General features: G+C 42.4%; 1 protein-coding gene across 1 annotated transcript in view; it reads right to left on the bottom strand.

Moving 5' to 3' along the window:
* The window catches only part of ano7 (anoctamin 7), a 50458-nt gene that overhangs the window by 17759 nt on the left and 12285 nt on the right, over positions 1-20414 (bottom strand). Inside the window, exons 8-17 of the mRNA XM_090224201.1 lie at positions 19724-19834; positions 15037-15205; positions 13480-13570; positions 13143-13239; positions 11294-11437; positions 10962-11099; positions 10548-10646; positions 6330-6432; positions 6112-6223; positions 5934-5988 (exon numbers count right to left, since the gene is read on the bottom strand). Of these exons, the coding sequence (XP_090080327.1) occupies positions 5934-5988; positions 6112-6223; positions 6330-6432; positions 10548-10646; positions 10962-11099; positions 11294-11437; positions 13143-13239; positions 13480-13570; positions 15037-15205; positions 19724-19834 (1119 nt within the window). The remainder of the gene's footprint in view (positions 1-5933; positions 5989-6111; positions 6224-6329; positions 6433-10547; positions 10647-10961; positions 11100-11293; positions 11438-13142; positions 13240-13479; positions 13571-15036; positions 15206-19723; positions 19835-20414) is intronic.

The following is a 20414-nucleotide window of genomic DNA, read 5'->3' as shown; positions in this document are numbered from 1 at the left end:
ACTTTAAAAATCCTCAAGGTCTTGGGTTGATGCATTTGAACATTAGGAGCTTACTTCCTAAACTGGATTACTTAAAGATCTGGGCTATGCAGACAAATCCGGACATTCTGGTATTGACTGAAACTTGGATCTCAGGGAACATTCTTATCATGTGTTCAGAGCTGACAAGCAGGGTAGAGGTGGTGGAGAGGCCATTTTCACCTTATCTGTTTCTTTTCTCAAATCCATTTCACTTGCCCTAAAATCTGAGCTACTATCTTTAAGCCTTTGTCTGGGAAAAATGTCTCCATAACTGTTATAGGGGTCTACCATCCTCCCTCGGCTAACCTTTGTCTACCATCCTCCCTCGGCTAACCTTTGTCTACCATCCTCCCTCTGCTAACATTTGTCTACCAACCTCCCTCGGCTAACATTTGTCTACCATCCTCCCTCAGCTAACCTTTGTCTACCATCCTCCCTCGGCTAACCTTTGTCTACCATCCTCCCTCGGCTAACCTTTGTCTACCATCCTCCCTCTGCTAACATTTGTCTACCAACCTCCCTCGGCTAACATTTGTCTACCATCCTCCCTCAGCTAACCTTTGTCTACCATCCTCCCTCGGCTGACCTCTATCTACCATCCTCCCTCGGCTAACATTTGTCTACCATCCTCCCTCGGCTAACCTTTGTCTACCATCCTCCCTCGGCTAACATTTGTCTACCATCCTCCCTCGGCTAACCTTTGTCTACCATCCTCCCTCGGCTAACCTTTGTCTACCATCCTCCCTCGGCTAACCTTTGTCTACCATCCTCCCTCGGCTAACCTTTGTCTACCATCCTCCCTCGGCTAACCTTTGTCTACCATCCTCCCTCGGCTAACCTTTGTCTACAATCCTCCCTCGGCTGACCTTTTTCTACTATCCTCCTTTGGCTAACCTTTGTCTACCATCCTCCCTCTGCTAACCTTTGTCTACCATCCTCCCTCGGCTAACCTTTGTCTACCATCCTCCCTCGGCTAACCTTTGTCTACCATCCACCCTCGGCTAACCTTTGTCTACCATCATCCCTCTGCTAACCTTTGTCTACCAATCTCCCACGGCTAACCTTTGTCTACCATCCTCCCTCGGCTAACCTTTGAGCATTCGAGGAGTTAACTACACTATATATACAAAAGGATGTGGACACCCCTTCAAATTACTGGATTCGGCTATTTCAGCCACAACCGTTGCTGACAGGTGTATAAAATCACACAGACAATGCAATCTCCATAGACAAACATTGGCAGTAGTGGCACCACCATAGGATGCCACCTTTCCAACTACTCAGTTTGTCAAATTTCAGCCCAGCTAGAGCTGCCCCGGTCAACTGTAAGTGCTGTTATGAAGGAAGTGGAGACATCTAGGAGTAACAACAGCTCAGCCGCAATGTGGTAGGCCACGCAAGCTCACAGAACGGGACTGCCAAGTGCTGAAGCGCGTAGTGCGTAAAAATGGTTTGTCCTCGGTTGCAACACTCACTACCGAGTTCCAAACTTCCTCTGGAAGCAACGCCAGCACAAGTACTGTTTGTCAGGAGCTTCATGAAATGAGTTTCCATGGCCGAGCAGCCACACACAAGCCTAAGAACACAATGCGCAATGCCAAGCGTTGCTGGAGTGGCGTAAAGCTCGCCGCCATTGGACTCAGGAGCAGTGGAAACGCGTTCTCTGGAGTGATGAATCACGCTTCACCAATGTAAAGTTTGGTGAGGAGGAATAATGGTCTGGGGATGTTATTCATGGTTTGGACTAGGCCCCTTAGTTCCAGTGAAGGGAAATCTTAACGCTGCAACATTCAATGACATTCTGGATGATTTTGTGCTTCCAACTTTGTGGCAACCGTTTGGGGAAGGCCCTTTCCTGTTTTAACATGACAATGCCCCCGTGCACAAAGTGAGGTCCATACAGAAATGGTTTGTCGAGATCGGGTGGAAGAACTTGACTGGCCAACACAGGGCCCTGACCTCAACTCCATCGAACAACTTTGGAACGCCGACTGCAAGCCAGGCCTAATCGCCCAACATCAGTGCCTGACCTCACTAATGCTTTTGGAAGCAAGTCCCTGCAACCGTGTTCCAACATCTTGTGGAAAGCCTTCCCAGAAGAGTGGGCAGCAAAGGGGGGACTAACTCCATATGGTTTTAGAATGAGATGTTGACGACCAAGTGTCCCCATACTTTTGGTCATGTTTGTATCTATGTACTTAATTTACTAAATCAGAAGTGTTTATGCTGGGTGACCTAAATTATGATTGAAAGTGCTTCGGACAATCTAATAAACATGTGTAATGATCAAAACCTAACCCAGCTGGTGACTAAGCCTACACGCCCCAACCCTAGAGATCCTTCAAAGTCCTCTTTGCTTCATCTTATTTTAATGAATACACCAGATAAATATGTTTCTACTGGTGTTTTCTCCCAAGACATTAGTGATCATTGTCATCACAAAGAGGAACTTTAAAAACTTCAGTGAACAGGCTTTTTTACATGATCTTTATTTTAGGGACCTTGATTATATTTCAACTATCCCTGAAACTGATTTAGCTTTGAGTCTCTTTGCAGATGTATTCAACACTATTGTGGATAATCATGCTCCTTTCAAAAAATGGAAGGGTTAAAGGTAGATCGAATTCCTGGTACACTCCGGAATTATCAGAAGTCATTTATAAAAGAGATGATGCTTGGGTCAAGGCCAGGAACACAGGCTTATGCCCGGACTGGCAAGCTTTTAAGCAACCGAAAACAAATCAGAAAGGCTAAATCTGATTTATGTATCGCTCTTTCAGATTGTAATGGGAAACCAGCTAAATTCTGGAACACTGGAAAATCGCTGAAGGGTTCAACTTCCTCTATACCACAACAAATTAATTCAGACACTAGCCTCATTACAGAAATAAATGCCATCATTGATGCATTTTGATCACCATTTTATCTCTTTGTAAGAACTTCTAAGTGTATTCACAATGATATTGGGCTGGGACTCCTGGATGCTTTGCGAGCAATAAGAAATCCACAGGGGCTGACAAATTGGGTCCTGGTCTGCTTTAGTGTGCAGCGCCCATCATTTTTTAGCTCAATACCCCAAATGTTTTATTTAACATTTTCAGGACATTTTCAAAAAAGTATGGAAATCAGCTCTTGTGCTGCCCCTCCAGAAAGCCTTGATAGTAGTGATCTAATCGTATCATCCCATTTGAAGTCTTCCTTGTCTAGCTAAGATTCTCGAATCCTTGGTAAATGTACATTTTTCTTTTTGTTATCTGAGAAATGTATTTTGAATCTAAATCAATCAGGGTTTAGGCCTGGGCATAGCACAATTACAATAACCACTTTAGTTGTTAGTGATCTTGTCAATGCTTAAGACACTAAAATGAAATGTGCTGCTTTGTTTGTGGACCTGTCAAAAGCTCTTGATACTGTTGATCATGCTATTTTATTGAACATGTTGTCCTGCGTTCTGACGCCTGTTCTTGGTTTCATGATTATCTTTGTGTCATGTATTGTCATGTTGTGTCTTGTTTCTGTCCTTTCCCTTCACCCTGTCTCCCTCTGCTGGTCGTTATTAGGTTACCTTTTCTCCCCCTCTTTCCCCCAGCTGTTCCTTGTCTCCTCCTAACTACCTCGTCACCCCTTTTCCCACCTGTTCCCTTTTTCCCTCTGATTAGTCCTCTATATCTCTCTCTGTTTTTGTTTCTGTCTTTGTCGGATTCTTGTTTGTGTTATTCATGCCTGAACCAGACTATCGTCATGTTTGCTGCAACCTTGTCCTGTCCTGTCGGAATCTGCCGGTCCATCTGAGCCTACGTATGTTTTGTTATTAAAGAAGCTCTGTTTACGTTAATTTGCTTTTGGGTCCTCATTCACGCACCGTAACACTTTGTGACAGAACTCAGAAAATCGTGATGTATGGGGTTAAGTCTGAATTTCTTGAAGTGCATAAAGGTGTACCACAGGGGTCGATTTTGGGGCCTGTCCTCTTCACTATTTACAGTGCCTTCGGAAAGTATTCAGACCCCTTAACTTTTTCCACATGTTGATACGTTACAGCCGTATTCTAAAATTGATTAAATCGTTTGTTTTTTTCTCAACAATCTAAACACAATACCCCATAATGACAAAGCAAAAACAGGTTCGTATAAATTTTTGCAAATGTATAAAAAAAATGTACATGAGTACTCAAGACCTTTTATTCAGTACTTTGTTGAAGCACATTTGGCAGCGATTACAGCTGTGAGTCTTCTTGGGTATGACACTACAAGCTTGGCACACCTGTATTTGGGGAGTTTCTCCCATTCTTCTCTGCAGATCGTCTCAAGCTCTGTCAGGTTGGATGGGGAGCGTCACTGCACAGCTATTCTCAGGTCGCTGCAGAAATGTTCGATCAGTTTCAAGTCCAAGCTCTGGCTGGGCCACTCAAGGACATTCAGAGACTCCCGAAATCACTCCTGCGATGTCTTGGCTGTGTGCTTAGGGTCGTTGTCCTGTTGGAAGGTGAACCATTGCCCCAGTCTGAGGTCCTGAGCGTCCTGAGGTTTTCATCAAGGATCTCTCTGTACTTTGCTCCATTCATCTTCCCTCAATCCTGACTAGTTTCCCAGTCCCTGTCACTTAAAAATATCCCCACAGCATGATCCTGCCACCACCATGCTTCACCCTTAGGGATGGTGCCAGGTTTCCTCCAGACGTCACGCTTGACATTCAAGCCTAATAGTTCAATCTTGATTTCATCAGACCTGAACATCTTGTTTCTCATGGTCAGAGTCCTTTAGGTGCCTTTTGGCAAACGCATGTGCCTTTTACTGAGGACTGGCTTCAGTCTGGCCACTCTACCATCAAGGCCTGATTGGTGGAGTGCTGCAGAGATGGTTGTCTTTCTGGAAGGTTCTTCCATCTCCAAAGAGGAACTCTTGAGCTCTGTCAGAGTGACCATTGAGTTCTTGGTCACCTCCCTGACCAAGGCCAGCTCTAGGAAGAGTCTTGGTGGTACCAAACTTCTTCCATTTTTAAGGATGATGGAGGCCAATGCTGCAGAAATTTTTGTTGGTACCCTTCCCCAGATCTGTGCCGCAACACAATCCTGTCTCAGAGATCTTATGGACAATTCCATCGACCTGATGGCTTGGGTTTTGCTCAGACATGCACTGTCAACTATGGGACCTTATATAGACAGGTGTGTCCCTTTCCAAATCATGTCCAATCAATTGAATTTACCACAGGTGGATTCCAATCAAGTTGTAGAAACATCTCAAGGATGGTCAATTGAAACAGGATGCATCTGAACTCAATTTCAAATCTCATAGCAAAGGATCTGAATACTTATGTAAATAAGGTATTTCTATTTTTTATATTTTATAAATAAGCAAAAATGTCTAAACCTGTTTTCGCTTCTTCATTATAGGGTATAGTGTTTAGATTGAATAGGATAAAAAATATATACATTTTAGAAAAAGGCTGTAACGTAACAAAATGTGGAAAAAGGGAAGGGGTCTGAGTACTTTCCGAATGCACTGTATAGTGTTTAATGTGTATTTTATATTGTATTATACAGGTCGCATTTGGAAAAGAGACCTCTATGTCTCAATATGATTTCCCTGTCAAAATAAAGGTTAAATAAAAAATGTATGTTTTTGAAATTGCCACAACAAACATTATTTGATCAACATTAGTAGAAGGACATACTATAATGGTTATAGGATCATTTGGAGAAAAAAAATCTAAATGTTATTTTATGACACTTCTAGAATGTGTTAACCAAACCTTAATGGAGAAAACATTATAGATATGTCATGGGAACATCCCTGGGAATCTCTGACAAACGTTCAGGTAATGTTGTGACTAACGTTCTGGGACTCCAAGGCTAACTAGAAATTGTTTGCTGGGAAGTTAAGTACGTTTTAGAATGTAAGAACAACACTCACATCCTCATTCCGTATTCCCAAGAGCGTGTAGTAGTTGCCAGGGTAACCAACAAACCTGCAAAACATAGGAGTTTGCTGAGGATGAGACATATTTTCATTGTACTGTGAGGGTCTATAAATACAGGACCTTTCAATACATAAGTCTCATTTGTGCCTTGACGTTGTTTGATCTACTCACCGGCCTTTGAAAAAGGAAATGTAGACCGGGGAGGAGTAGAAGTTGACAAACTGGAAGATGAAGACCTTGAGAATAAACATGTCCTCATATTTGGTCTGTGTGCGGTGCATCTCTGTTGATATGACCAAGCAAAATATATGAGCAAACATTGGTAATTAAAACACATATTTATCTTCCATCTGAGCAACGATTGACAAGAGCCGGACTTGCTGACTCACCCCAACGCGTTAAGACCTGGGCAAGGTAGATGTAGACCCGGGAGAGCATGAGGATCACCAGAAGGTTCAGCACGGACCCTGTGAGGCTGGCTATCCGACCAGCCTGCCGAGATAGGTATTCTAAAATGGGTTAAATTGTTTTTTCCCCTAACCAATCTACACACAATACACACAGTACACAAAATAATGACGAAGCAAAAAAAAGTTTTAAATCTGACATTTACATATGTATTCAGACCCCTTTACTCAGTACTTTGTACCTTTGGCAGCGATTACAGCCTCGAGTTTTCTTGTGTATGACACAACAACCTTGGCACAACTATATTTGGGGAGTTTCTCCCTTTCTTCTCTGCAGATCCTCTCAAGCTCTGTCAGGATGGGGAGCGTCGCTGCACAGCTATTTTCAGGTCACTCGAGATGTTCGATCGGGTTCAGGTCTGGGCTCTGGCTGGGCCACTCAAGGACATTCAAAGTCCCAAAGCCACTCCTGCGTTGTCCTGGCTGTGTGCTTAGGGTCATTATCTTGTTGGAAGGGGATGCTCCTTCGCCCCAGTCTGAGGTCTTGAGCGCTCTGAAGCAGGTTTTCATCAAGTATCTCTTTTCATTAAGAATCTCTCTGTACTTTTCTCCGTTCATCTTTCCCTCAATTCTGACTAGACTCCCAGTCTCTGCCGCTGAAAAACATCACCACAGCATGCTGCTGCCACCACCACAATGCTCCACCGTAGGGATGGTGCCACCGTAGGGATGGTGCCAGACGTCACGTCTGGCATTCAGGACAAATAGTTCAATCTTGGTTTCATAAGACCAGAGAATATTGTTTCTCATGGTTTGAGAGTCTTCGGGTGCCTTTTGGCAAACTCCAAGCAGGCCTCCATGTGCCTTTTACTGAGGAGTGGCTTCCGTCTCGTCACTTTACCATTAAGGCCCCAAATGGGCCCCGAGTGCTGCAGAGATGGTTGTCCTTCTGGAAGGTTCTTCAAATCAAATCAAATCAAAGTGTATTTGTCACGTGCGCCGAATACAACAGGTACCTTACAGTGAAATACTTACTTACAGGCTCTAACCAATAGTGCGAAAAAGGTGTGTTGTGTGTGTGTGTGTGTGTGTGTGTGTGTGTGTGTGTGTGTGTGTGTGTGTGTGTGTGTGTGTGTGTGTGTGTGTGTGTGTGTGTGTGTGTGTGTGTGTGTGTGTGTGTGTGTGTGTGTGTGTGTGTGTAAGTAAAGAAATAAAACAACAGTAAAAATACATTTGAATATAAGAGTAGCAAGGCTATATACAGACACCAGTTAGTCAGGCTTATTCAGGTAGCATGTGCATGTATGTATAGTTAAAGTGACTATGCATATATGATGAACAGAGAGTAGCAGTAGCGTAAAAAGAGTGGGTGGCGGGTGGCGGGACACAATGCAGATAGCCCGGTTAGACAATGTTTGGGAGCAGTGGTTGGTCGGGTCAATTGAGGTAGTATGTACATGAATGTATAGTTAAAGTGTTTATGCATATAAGATAAACAGAGAGTAGCAGCAGCGTAAAAGAGGGGTGGGGGGGTGGCGGCACACAATGCAAATAGTCCGGGTAACCATTTGGTTCCCTGTTCAGGAGTCAGGATGGCTTGGGGGTAAAAACTGTTGAAAAGCCTTTTTGTCCTAGACTTGGCACTCCGGTACCACTTGCCATGCGGTGGTAGAGAGAACAGTCTATGACTGGGGTGACTGGGGTCTTTGACAATTTTTAGGGCCTTCCTCTGACACCGCCTTGTGTGGAGGTCCCCACAGAGGAACTCTAGCGCTCTGTCAGAGTGACCATCAAGTTCTTGGTCACCTCCCTGACCAAGGCTCAGCTCCCCCAATTGCTCAGTTTGGCCGTGATCAATGGAAACAGGCTGCACCTGAGCTCAATTGTGAGTCTCATAGCAAAGGGTCTGAATACTTATGCAAATAAGGTATGTTTTAATTTTTGTATAAGTTAGCAAACATTTCAAAAAAATCTGTCATTATGAGGCTGTAATCGCTGCCAAAGGTGCTTCAACAAAGTACTGAGTAAAGGGTCTTAATACTTAGGTGAATGTGATATTTCAGTTGTTTTTTTTAATACATTTTCCAACATTTCTAAAAACCTGTGTTTTTCTTTGTCATTATGGGGTATTGTGTGTATTGTGTACACAATATTGTGTGTATTATGTGTATTGATGAGGGGAAAACAACATTTAATCAATTTTAGAATAAGGCTGTAACGTAACTAAATGTGGAAAAAGTCCATTCAAAAGTCTGAATATCATTCAAAAGTTTGGTGTCACTTAGAAATGTCTTTGTTTTTGAAAGAAGAGCAAATTTGGTTGTCCATTAAAATAACATCAAATTGATCAGAAATACAGTGTGGACATTTGTTAATGGTGTAAATGATACACATATATATACATACATATATAATGACTATATATACAGTTGAAGTCATAGACCTAGGTTGGTTTCAACCTCTCCACAAATGTCTTGTTAACAAACTATAGTTTTGGCAAGTCAGTTAGGAAATTTACTTTGTGCAAGACACAAGTAGTTTTTCCAACAACTGTTGACAGACAGATTATTTAATTTATAATTCATTGTATCATAATTCCAGTGGGTCAGAAGTTTACATACACTAAATTGACTGTGCCTTTAAACAGCTTGGAAAATTCCAGAAATATGATGTCATGGCTTTAAAAGCTTGTTGAACATACATATATAGTTGAAGTCGGAAGTTTACATACACCTTAGCCAAATACTTTTAAACTCAGTTTTTCACAATTCCTGACATTTAATCCTTGTAAAAATTCCCTGTCTTAGGTCAGTTAGGATCACCACTTTATTTTAAGAATGTGAAATGTCAGAATAATAGTAGCGAGAATAATTTATTTCAGCTTTTATTTCTTTCATCATGTGAATGTTCCCAGTGGGTCAGAAGTTTACATAGTACCAAAGTACTACAAAGTACTGTTTAATTAAAGGCACAGTCAACTTAGTATATGTAAACTTCTGACCCACTGGAATTGTGATACAGTGATTATAAGTTAAATAATCTGTCTGTAAACAAGTTTTGGAAAAATTACTTGTCATGCACTAGGTAGGCGTTTTTCAGATGGGACATTAAAAAAAGATCCCATGGCACTTATCGTAAGAGTAATTAACCCAGTGTCCTGGCTAAAATCCCAATCTTGCTCTCATACCGTCAAGGTTACCTAATCATCCACAGCTTACAATTGGCTCATTCATCCCCCTCTTCTCCCCTGTAACTATTCCCCAGGTCATTGCTGTAAATGAGAATGTATTCTCAGTCAACTTACCTGGTAAAATAAGGGTACATTTTTTTTTTTTTTAATCAAACTGGGTGAGTTTACATCTTCAATCGCATGTTATAGCGTCACCATGTGGCCAATTGACATGGCATTGCTTGAGAGGGTACGGCCCATGGGACTTTACCATCACGCCAAGTTGCACCCCTCCTAGGCCTTACCATTTCACAAGAATTTGCATGTTATATTTCCTTGACTGAAGATGTGTAATCATAATGAATGGCAACAAATACAATAGGGTATAATCTGGAGTCAATTGCTTCGCCCCCGCGGACATCTAATTAACATAATAAACAAATCCCCATTCCGATCGGTCTGTTTCAGCTAGAGACATGAGTTTTTGCATGGGCTGTATCTCAGTCCACCGCGTCCGCCAATGTCGGCCGTCCACATCTGCTGTGGAAGGTGGCAGAGCTACAGTGCTGTTTGTCAGAGTAGAAGAAAATAGCTTTTTTTTTTCTCACCAAAATGTCTTCAGCGTCTGAAATGGTTTGGGCTACAAACTAATATGTTTTACTCAACGACCCCCACAAGTGTCACGGGACTCGTCTGATGGTTTCCCGGTACCGTGTGAATGGTCAAAGGTCAAAGGTATACGAATAATTCCATGGTGATTTAGAATTTTTTTTTTTGCTTCACTTCAAAGCATACTTAGTTTTGGTTTATTTTTGGACTATGTATGAATCTGTTATTCAGTGTGTTTGTATGGGCTAACAGCAGTAAGGCCAAATTCATCAAATATTTTTTTTCTCCAGTATGTTGTCTGAGAGAGCCAATAGTCTTTAGAACTTGTATGAATCATTGTCCTGTTAATGGTAGAAAAACAGTTTCTAATTACACTAGAATGATGCAACCGTAGTGGGTTTTAGGTCTAAAAATGGACTCACAGAGAAGATCAAGAAGGCATTGTGAGATTTGTAAATGATGATGCTCAGAATCACCCGGTAAACGATGATCGCCACCACAAACATCAGCACTACAGATACCTGTGAGAGACAAAAATGCATCAAAGCTAAAGTTAGTTTTTCGGGGATTCTTGATTAATGTCATTCATTAGTCATTAATTCATGTCATCATAAGTTGACTTCCTATCTCACATGTCATCAGGGATGGGCAACTCCAATCCTGGAGGGCCAGTGTGTGCTGACTTTTGTTTTAGCCCAAAACACCTTATTATACTAATCAAGTGCTTGCTAATTAGTTGCTAGTCACGTGTGCTAGTGCTGGGCTAGAACAGAAATGTGCACCCTTGTGCGACCCCCAAGGCCAGGATTAAAGAACATTGTCCTGCAGCACCTTACCATGATTATGATGACCATGCCGCCGGTCAGGGTGCGGTTGAAGCGGCGTCGCTTTGGGAAGTAAGGCTCCTCTGCACCAGTCACAGGGTTCCGCAGGGTCATGGGCGCTGTGGCAGTGAACTCTGGCCTTGGGCGCTCCTGGGTCACAAAGGGTTCAACGGGAACAACATCCCAAATCTGTCATTCCTTTTTGGTTCTTAAAGCTCCATGACAGAAAATCTGAAATTGTGCATCTTAGAAATAGTTTCACATACAAACTTTACATGCCTGAACTTAGGATCGATTGGGCTTTCCAAAAATAATATAACCACTGTGATCATACTGTACTGTACCTCAGTTTCCTGAAACTCTGAACAGTCCCATCGGTGGGCCAGCACTGCACTGGTGCGCTTCCAGTATTCCAGGAAAGTGACAGCCCATAGAGCCATGAAAATACTGAAGAATACCGTGCCCCCATTGTCAAATAACAGCCCTGCCTGTGAAGAGAGGATGGCCATACAGTATGTAGTAAAACAGCATGGGCAGTGCACAAAGTATTCAAACCTCTTGACTTGCTCCACATTTTGTTTTTACAAAGTTCGATTCAATTCTCTCTTTAAAAAAAAACGTTTAACCCCTTTTTCATGATATTCAATTGTTTTTAGTAGTTACTATCTTGTCTCATCGCTACAACTCCTGTACGGGCTCAGGAGAGACGAGGGTCGGAAGCCATGCGTCCTCTGAGACACAACCCAACCAAGCCGTACTGCTTCTTCACACAGCACGCATCCAACCCGGAAGCCAGCTGCACCAATGTGTCGGAGGAAATACTGTGCACCTTGCGACCTGGTCAGTGCGCGCTGCGCCCGGCCCGCCACAGAATTCGCTAGTGCCCGATGAGACAAGGATATCCCTACCGGCCAAGCCCTCCCCAACCCGAACGACACTAGGCCAATTGTGCGTTGCCCCATGGGCCTCACGGTCACGGCCGGCTGCGACAGAGCCTGGGCTCGAGCCCAGAGTCTCTGGTGGCACAGCTATCACTGCAGTGCCTTAGACCCAGGAGGCCCACTTAATTATCATTTTTGTCAGCGATCTACACAAAATAAAGTGGAAGAACAATTCTAACATTTATGAAAAATAAAACAGTAATATATCTTGATTCGATAAGTATTGAACCCCCTGAGTCAATACATGTTAGAATCACATTTGGCAGTGATTACAGCTGTGAGTCTTTCTGGGTAAGTCTCTAAGAGCTTTGCACCCCTGTAGGCGCCAGTTTTACTTCAGTGCCTTATTGCAAACAGGATGCATGTTTTGGAATATTTTTTATTTTGTACAGGCTTCCTTCTTTTCACTCTGTCATTTTAGGTTAGTATTGTGTAGTTACTACAATGTTGTTGTTCCATCCTCAGTTTTCTCCTATCACAGCCATTAAACTCTGTAACTGTTTTAAAGTCACCATTGGCCTCATGGGGAAATCCCTGAGCGGTTTCATTCCTCTCTAGAAACTGAGTTAGGAATGACACCTGTATCTTTGTAGTAACTGATACATCATTCATCATAATTCATCATTTCACCATGAACAAATGGATATTCAATGTCAATATACCAATAGGTGCCCTTCTTTGCAAGGCATTGGAAAACCTCCCTGGTCTTTGTGGTTGAATCTGTGTTTGAAATGCACTGCTCGACCGAGGGACCTTACTGAGGATTGTATGTGTGGGGTAGTCTTTCAAAAATCATGTTAACACTATTATTGCATACCGAATGAGCCAATGCAACTGCAATTATATAACATGTTAAGCAAATGTTTACTCTTGAACTTATTTAGGCTGGCCATAAAAAAAGGGGTTGAATACTTATTGACTCAAGATAAGTATTCAAGACATTTCAGCTTTTAATTTGTTATTAATTTCTAAAAACATAATTTCACTTTGGCATTATGGGGTATTGTGTGTAAGCCAGTGACAAAAATATCTCAATTTAATCCATTTTAAATTCAGGCTGTAACACAACAATATGTAGAAAAACTCAAGGGGTGTGAATATTTTCTGAGGACACTGTACACTAGAACACATACAGTAAGTACAATTAATCATGCCATCACACATGCATGTGAACACACACACACACACACACACACACACACACACACACACACACACACACACACACACACACACACACACACACACACACCTTGAAGGTGGTACAGATGCTGGATAGGTTCCAGTAGGAGCAGATTTTGCACAGAGGACACATGACAAACTCATCCTTGCTCTCACAGATCTCCCGCCTATGGGACAGAGGATAGACATTCAGAGAATGACCTTTGGTGATACAGTTGGCAACAGTGAAACCCTGTTTGAACCCACACCTGAGCAGAGTTCAACTATTAGTTCTTACACGTGTTTAGGTGTGGAAACAAACACAGAATGTTCACAACCCCGGTGGAACCCTCAACACGGATTATGATGGGTGAGGCTTAAGAAGAGGAGTGACATGCTTGGTTGAAGTTGTCCTCTGTCATACTCACGCTGGCGCATCAGTGACCATCAGCCAGATCCCAAACAGAAAGACCAGTGTTCCGACCACAGCTGCTGGGAGCAGCCAGCCTGTGTAGAACCCTACATGGAGGTAAGAGAGAGAGACTAAGCAAAAGAAGAGTCATTTCATTATGTCTTGTGATGGATATTATTTGATGTGATGTAAGTCTTGGGATGATATTCTTGCCAAGGAGCTTGTTCACTGCTGTGAAGCAAATTTTTCAAATGTCTCTTTATGGGATATTTAAGCTTACTATTATATTCTAAGAAGCAGGTTGACGTTTATTGCGATGTGTCTTGTCCTAGTGGCAGAACTGAGCGATATCCCCTAGGTGTGCAAAGTCAAAATTGGCTATATTGTAAAAATTCATCAAAAACAAAATGAGCTTTTTGGTGTTAGCGTTAGCATTAGGCATTAAGGTTAGCAGTGTAATTAAGGTTAGGATTGACTACAGCATTACCCCAAAAATGGAGGAGGCAGGTGGCAGCGTGAGGAGGTAAGGAACTGGTCTGTCTGCCCAATATAAAAGATCAAAACTGGCGGAGGAACAAAAATAGCATAAATAGGAATGTATATCAGTTTAATTTGAGGACCAGGATGTTGACAGCTGTGCCATACAGATGGCAAAATATCTGGGAAGAGATTTTTCATGTACCGATACCATGGCACATGATATATAAAACGACGCAAGATGTTGAATATTTGGACATACAATCATCGCAACTCTGCCGATTCTGTGGTGAGGATTCAGAATCAATATGATTTGTTCTGGTATTGCTCTCATGTAGCTTGTTTCTGGTCTCAGGTTCAGTAATGGCTGAAAAAGCAAAACATGAATCTAAAATTGACCCTAGAAATAGCATTGTTGGGAAATCTGGAGAGATCTGTTCAGTCAAATATTAAAATATTACTACTCTTTGTAAAAGTATTTATCTTCAACTCGCAATCTGTGGATTCTATTTGATTAGTTCGATTCAAATTGTATGCTAAACATGACAGCATAGTTTAAATATATATGGTGCGTATAAATCCATAGTGGGTGGCCAGCAGAGATAGGTCTCAGATGGTTGAGGGGCAGCTCTCGGGGAACTGTGGGAAGATCTTGGATGGTTGGTGGCCTGGAGGTTGGGAGCTTGGGCCGGTGGCCGATAGGTTGCTGGTTCGGATCTCCATTTTGACTTGATGGGAGATCTGTCGACGTACCCATGGGCAGGGCATTTGACCCTGGTTGTTCCTGTGGTTTGCTCTGGATGGGAGTCTCTTAGGTTACTGAATGTAATGTAAATGTTGAGCGGCTTCAATGCAGGTACGTTTCTATGTTGGTTTAAATGCATGTTTAAATCATTATTATTTTAATTAGGTTTAGAGTTAGGATTCAAATATGATTTTATGACTTTGTGGCTGTGCCTGCTAATGACCACTCTGCAGAGCTGCCTCCAGTACGAGTCATCCCAATAAATGCTAACCTGCTTCTAAGACGAGTACTCCTCCAAAAGCCAGACTCTCCACTTCAAGCCAACAAAACACTGCCAGTGCCAATGCTTACCTAGCCAGGCAAAGTACAGTGCTATCTTCTCTCCATAGTACTCTCGGATGTGATCCAGAGGCTGGTATTTCTTCCAGCTGGCCCAGCGAGCCCAATACTGGTGGAGGATCTGCCTCATGCTCAAGGACTGAGAGTCCACCGCCTCCCCCCCGGGCATCTCAAATGGACCCTGCAGGAACATCGTGAGTCAGATGGTGGATAACTATTCAGGTTTTGGGCTTACGGTCAAAGGTACCATGCCCATTGTGGCTTGACATTCAGTGACATCACAACATTTATGACAATATTATGACATGAATTTCAAATACGGTGTTACCGAAGGATATTCATTGGATACAATTACAAGTTACAATTTATTTTCTACATATATAATCAAAGGACAGATTTTGGTCATCAGAGCCCCCTCAAAAACATTAGGGGCATGACTCCTCTGGTTACAGTCAAGATGAATGTTTGATTTAACATTACAGGGTAAGATTTCTAAGATTAGTGAGATTTAGAGTTAGGTTTATCAGAAGATCCCTGGGTATGGGCGTACAGTAATGAAATCATACTCACACACACACATACACATACATACACACATACATACATACATACATACATACATACATACATACATACATACATACACACACATACACACGTACACACATACATACATACATACATACATACATACATACATACATCACATCTAATCAAATTTTATTTGTCACATACACATGGTTAGCAGATGTTAATGCGAGTGTAGCGAAATGCTTGTGCTTCTAGTTCCGACAATGCAGTAATAACCAACAAGTAATCTAGCTAACAATTCCAAAACTACTACCTTATAGAGACACAAGTGTAAGGGGATAAAGAATATGTACATAAAGATATATGAATGAGTGATGGTACAGAGCGGCATAGGCAAGATACAGTAGATGGTATTGAGTGCAATATATACATATGAGATGAGTATGTAAACAAAGTGGCATAGTTAAGTGGCTAGTGATACATGTATTACATAAAGATGCAGTAGATGATATAGAGTACAGTATATACATATACATATGAGATGAACAATGTAGGGTATGTAAACATTATATTAGGTAGCATTGTTTAAAGTGGCTAGTGATTTACATCATTTCCCATCAATTCCCATTATTAAAGTGGCTGGAGTTGAGTCAGTGTGTTGGCAGCAGCCACTCAATGTTAGTGGTGGCTGTTTAACAGTCTGATGGCCTTGAGATAGAAGCTGTTTTTCAGTCTCTCGGTCCCAGCTTTGATGCACCTGTACTGACCTCGCCTTCTGGATGATAGCGGGGTGAACAGGCAGTGGCTCGGGTGGTTGTTGTCCTTGATGATCTTTATGACCTTCCTGTGACATCAGGTGGTGTAGGTGTCCTGGAGGGCAGGTAGTTTGCCCCCGGTGATGCGTTGTGCAGACCTCACTACCCTCTGGAGAGCCTTACGGTTGTGGGCGGAGCAGTTGCCGTACCAGGCGGTGATACAGCCTGACAGGATGCTCTCGATTGTGCATCTGTAGAAGTTTGTGAGTGCTTTTGGTGACAAGCCGAATTTCTTCAGCCTCCTGAGGTTGAAGAGGCGCTGCTGCGCCTTCTTCACGATGCTGTCTGTGTGGGTGGACCAATTCAGTTTGTCTGTGGTGTACGCCAAGGAACTTAAAACTTACTACCCTCTCCACTACTGTTCCATCGATGTGGATAGGGGGGTGTTCCCTCTGCTGTTTCCTGAAGTCCACAATCATCTCCTTAGTTTTGTTGACGTTGAGTGTGAGGTTATTTTCCTGACACCACACTCCGAGGGCCCTCACCTCCTCCCTGTAGGCCGTCTCGTCGTTGTTGGTAATCAAGCCTACCACTGTTGTATCGTCCGCAAACTTGATGATTGAGTTGGAGGCGTGCAGTGAAGGAGAGTCCGCATGTTTTAGTTGCGGGCCGTGTCAGTGGCACTGTATTGTCCTCAAAAAAGTTATTTAGTCTGCCTGGGGCTGGTTTTCTTTTTGTAATCCGTGATTGACTGTAGACCCTGCCACATACCTCTTGTGTCTGAGCCGTTGAATTGAGATTCTACTTTGTCTCTATACTGACGCTTAGCTTGTTTGATTGCCTTGCGGAGGGAATAGTTACACTGTTTGTATTCGGTCATGTTTCCAGTCACCTTGCCCTGATTAAAAGCAGTGGTTCGGGCTTTCAGTTTCACGCGAATGCTGCCATCAATCCACGGTTTCTGGTTTGGGAATGTTTTAATCGTTGCTATGGGAACGACATCTTCAACGCACGTTCTAATGAACTCGCTCACCGAATCAGCGTATTCGTCAATGTTGTTGTCTGACGCAATACGAAACATATCCCAGTCCACGTGATGGAAGCAGTCTTGGAGTGTGGAATCAGATTGGTCGGACCAGCGTTGAACAGACCTCAGCGCGGGAGCTTCTTGTTTTAGTTTCTGTCTGTAGGCAGGGATCAACAAAATTAAGTCGTGGTCAGCTTTTCCGAAAGGAGAGCGGGGCAGGGCCTTATATGCGTCGCGGAAGTTAGAATAGCAATGATCCAAGGTTTTTCCAGCCCTGGTTGCGCAATCGATATGCTGATAAAATTTAGGGAGTCTTGTTTTCAGATTAGCCTTGTTAAAATCCCCATCTACAATGAATGCAGCCTCCAGATAAATGGATTCCAGTTTACAAAGAGTCAAATAAAGTTCGTTCAGAGCCATCGATGCGTCTGCTTGGGGGGGAATATATACGGCTGTGATTATAATCGAAGAGAATTCCCTTGGTAGATAATGCGGTCGACATTTGATTGTGAGGAATTCTAAATCAGGTGAACAGAAGGACTTGAGTTCCTGTATGTTGTTATGATCACACCATGTCACGTTAACCATGAAGCATACGCCCCCGCCCCTCTTCTTACCAGAAAGATGTTTGTTTCTGTCTGCGCGATGCGTGGAGAAACCAGCTGGCTGGCCAATAGCGTCTCTCCAGTGAGCCATGTTTCCGTGAAGCAAAGAACGTTACAGTCTCTGATGTCCCTCTGGAATGCTACCCTTGCTCGGATTTCATCAACCTTGTTGTCAAGAGACTAGACATTGGCGAGAAGAATGCTAGGGAGTGGTGCACGATGTGCCCGTCTCCGGAGTCTGACCAGAAGACCGCTCCGTTTCCCCCTTTTACGAAGTCGTTTTTTTGGGTCGCCGGCTGGGATCCATTCCGTTGTCCTGGGTGAAAGGCAGAACACAGGATCCGCTTCGCGAAAGTCATATTCTTGGCCGTACTGATGGTGAGTTGACGCTGCTCTTATGTTCAGTAGTTCTTCTCGACTGTTTGTAATGAAACCTAAGATGACCTGGGGTACCAATGTAAGAAATAACACGTAAAAAAACAAAAAACTGCATAGTTTCCTAGGAACGCGAAGCGAGGCGGCCATCTCTGTCATACATACATACATACACACACACACACACACACACACACACACACACACACACACACACACACACACACACACACACACACACACACACACACACACACACACACCACACACATACACGCATACACGCATACATACATACATACATACATACATAGATAGATAGATAGATAGATAGATAGATAGATAGATAGATAGATAGATAGATAGATAGATAGATAGTCAGAAGTTTACATACACCTTAGCCAAATACTTTTAAACTCAGTTTTTCACAATTCCTGACATTTAATCATAGTAAACATTCCCTGTCTTAGGTCAGTTAGGATCAACACTTTATTTTAAGAATGTGAAATGTCAGAATAATAGTAGCGAGAATGATTTATTTCAGCTTTTTGTTCTTTCATCACATTAGTATTTGGTAGCATAGCCTAATTTTTGTTTTCAATTGGGTCAAACGTTTCGGGTAGCCTTCCACACATTTCCCACAATAAATTGGGTGAATTTTGGCCCATTCCTCCTGACAGAGCTGGTGTAACTGATTCAAGTTTGATTCACACTTTTCGCACCAAAGTACATTCATCTCTAGGAGACAGAACGTGTCTCCTTCCTGAGCAGTATGACGGCTGTGTGGTCCCATGATGTTTATACTTGCGTACTATTATTTGTACAGATGAATCTGGTACCTTCAGGCATTTGGAAATTGCTCGCAAAGATGAACCAGACTTGTGGAGGTCTACAATTGTTTTTCTGAGGTCTTGGCTGATTTATTTTGATTTTCTCAAAGAGGCACTGAGTTTGAAGGTAGGCCTTGAAATGATTCCACAGGTACACCTCTAAATTACTCAAATGATGTAAATTAGCCTATCAGAAGATTCTAAAGCCATGACATAATTTTCTCGGGTTTTCTAAGCTTTTCAAAGGCACAGTCAACTTAGTGTAAGTAAACTTCTAATCCACTGGAATTGTGATACAGTGAACTATAAGTGAAATAATCTGTCTGTAAACAATTATTGGAAAAATGACTTGTGTCATGCACAAAGTAGATGTCCTAACGGATTTATCAAAACTATAGTTTGTTAACAAGAAATTTGTGGAGTGGTTGAAAAACTAGTTTTAATGACTCCAACCTAAGTGTATGTAAACTTTCGACTTCAACTGTACATACATGCATGCATGCGTACATACATACATACATACATAACATACATTATATATACATAACATATGGTATGTCTATGGAGGACACTAACCTCATGCAGGGGGTATGCAGCAGAGAAGGCATTCTCGCTGAGCAGCCTTTCGATTCCCACCTCTCCTCTTTTTAATGCCCCATAAGGCGTCCGTGCTAAAATCTCATACAGCTAGGTCAGACAAAGGAATGTGTTGTACTGTCAAAGTGAGGAAGTCTATTATTCTACTACTGTAGTGTCAAAAATATCAGATGTGTTTATCACATGTTCATTATGACCTCTTAGTATGGTGGTTTTAAAAATCACATTTCCCTGCATTAATCTGCCAGACAGTCATCCAAATGCAGCCATGGTTGAGTGGTAACGCACCGGAGACCGGTGTTCTATCTCTGAGTCCACCGTTCCCACTGTTTCTTACACCTGCCATTATCCCCTTCTGATATGCATGCTGTCTCAATAAAATGTAAAAAACACCCCCAAATATATATTTTTAAATAGGAATAATGACCTTAAATAGGGACTGTTTAAACCTAGAAGGATCTGACTAGTAAATCAGGGTAGTGTTCACTGGGCACCAAATGGAAGAAAACGGACGGAAACAGGGAGGGACTAACAATAATTGTCAAATTTGGTTTTTCAATTCCAAAATGCTTTGAGACGGTTTCCGTTGCCTGCCTTAATAAACTCAACCTTGAGCTCAGATAGAGGGTTACCTGAAGAGTAGATAGATCTACATTTGTGTGACAGAATC

This window comes from Oncorhynchus mykiss, chromosome 27 (genome assembly GCF_057628025.1).
Source record: "Oncorhynchus mykiss isolate SJ-2025 chromosome 27, ASM5762802v1, whole genome shotgun sequence".
NCBI classification, from domain to species: domain Eukaryota; kingdom Metazoa; phylum Chordata; class Actinopteri; order Salmoniformes; family Salmonidae; genus Oncorhynchus; species Oncorhynchus mykiss.
Note: the sequence above shows the minus strand (reverse complement) of the source record. Positions and strands in the feature narration are given on the sequence as shown.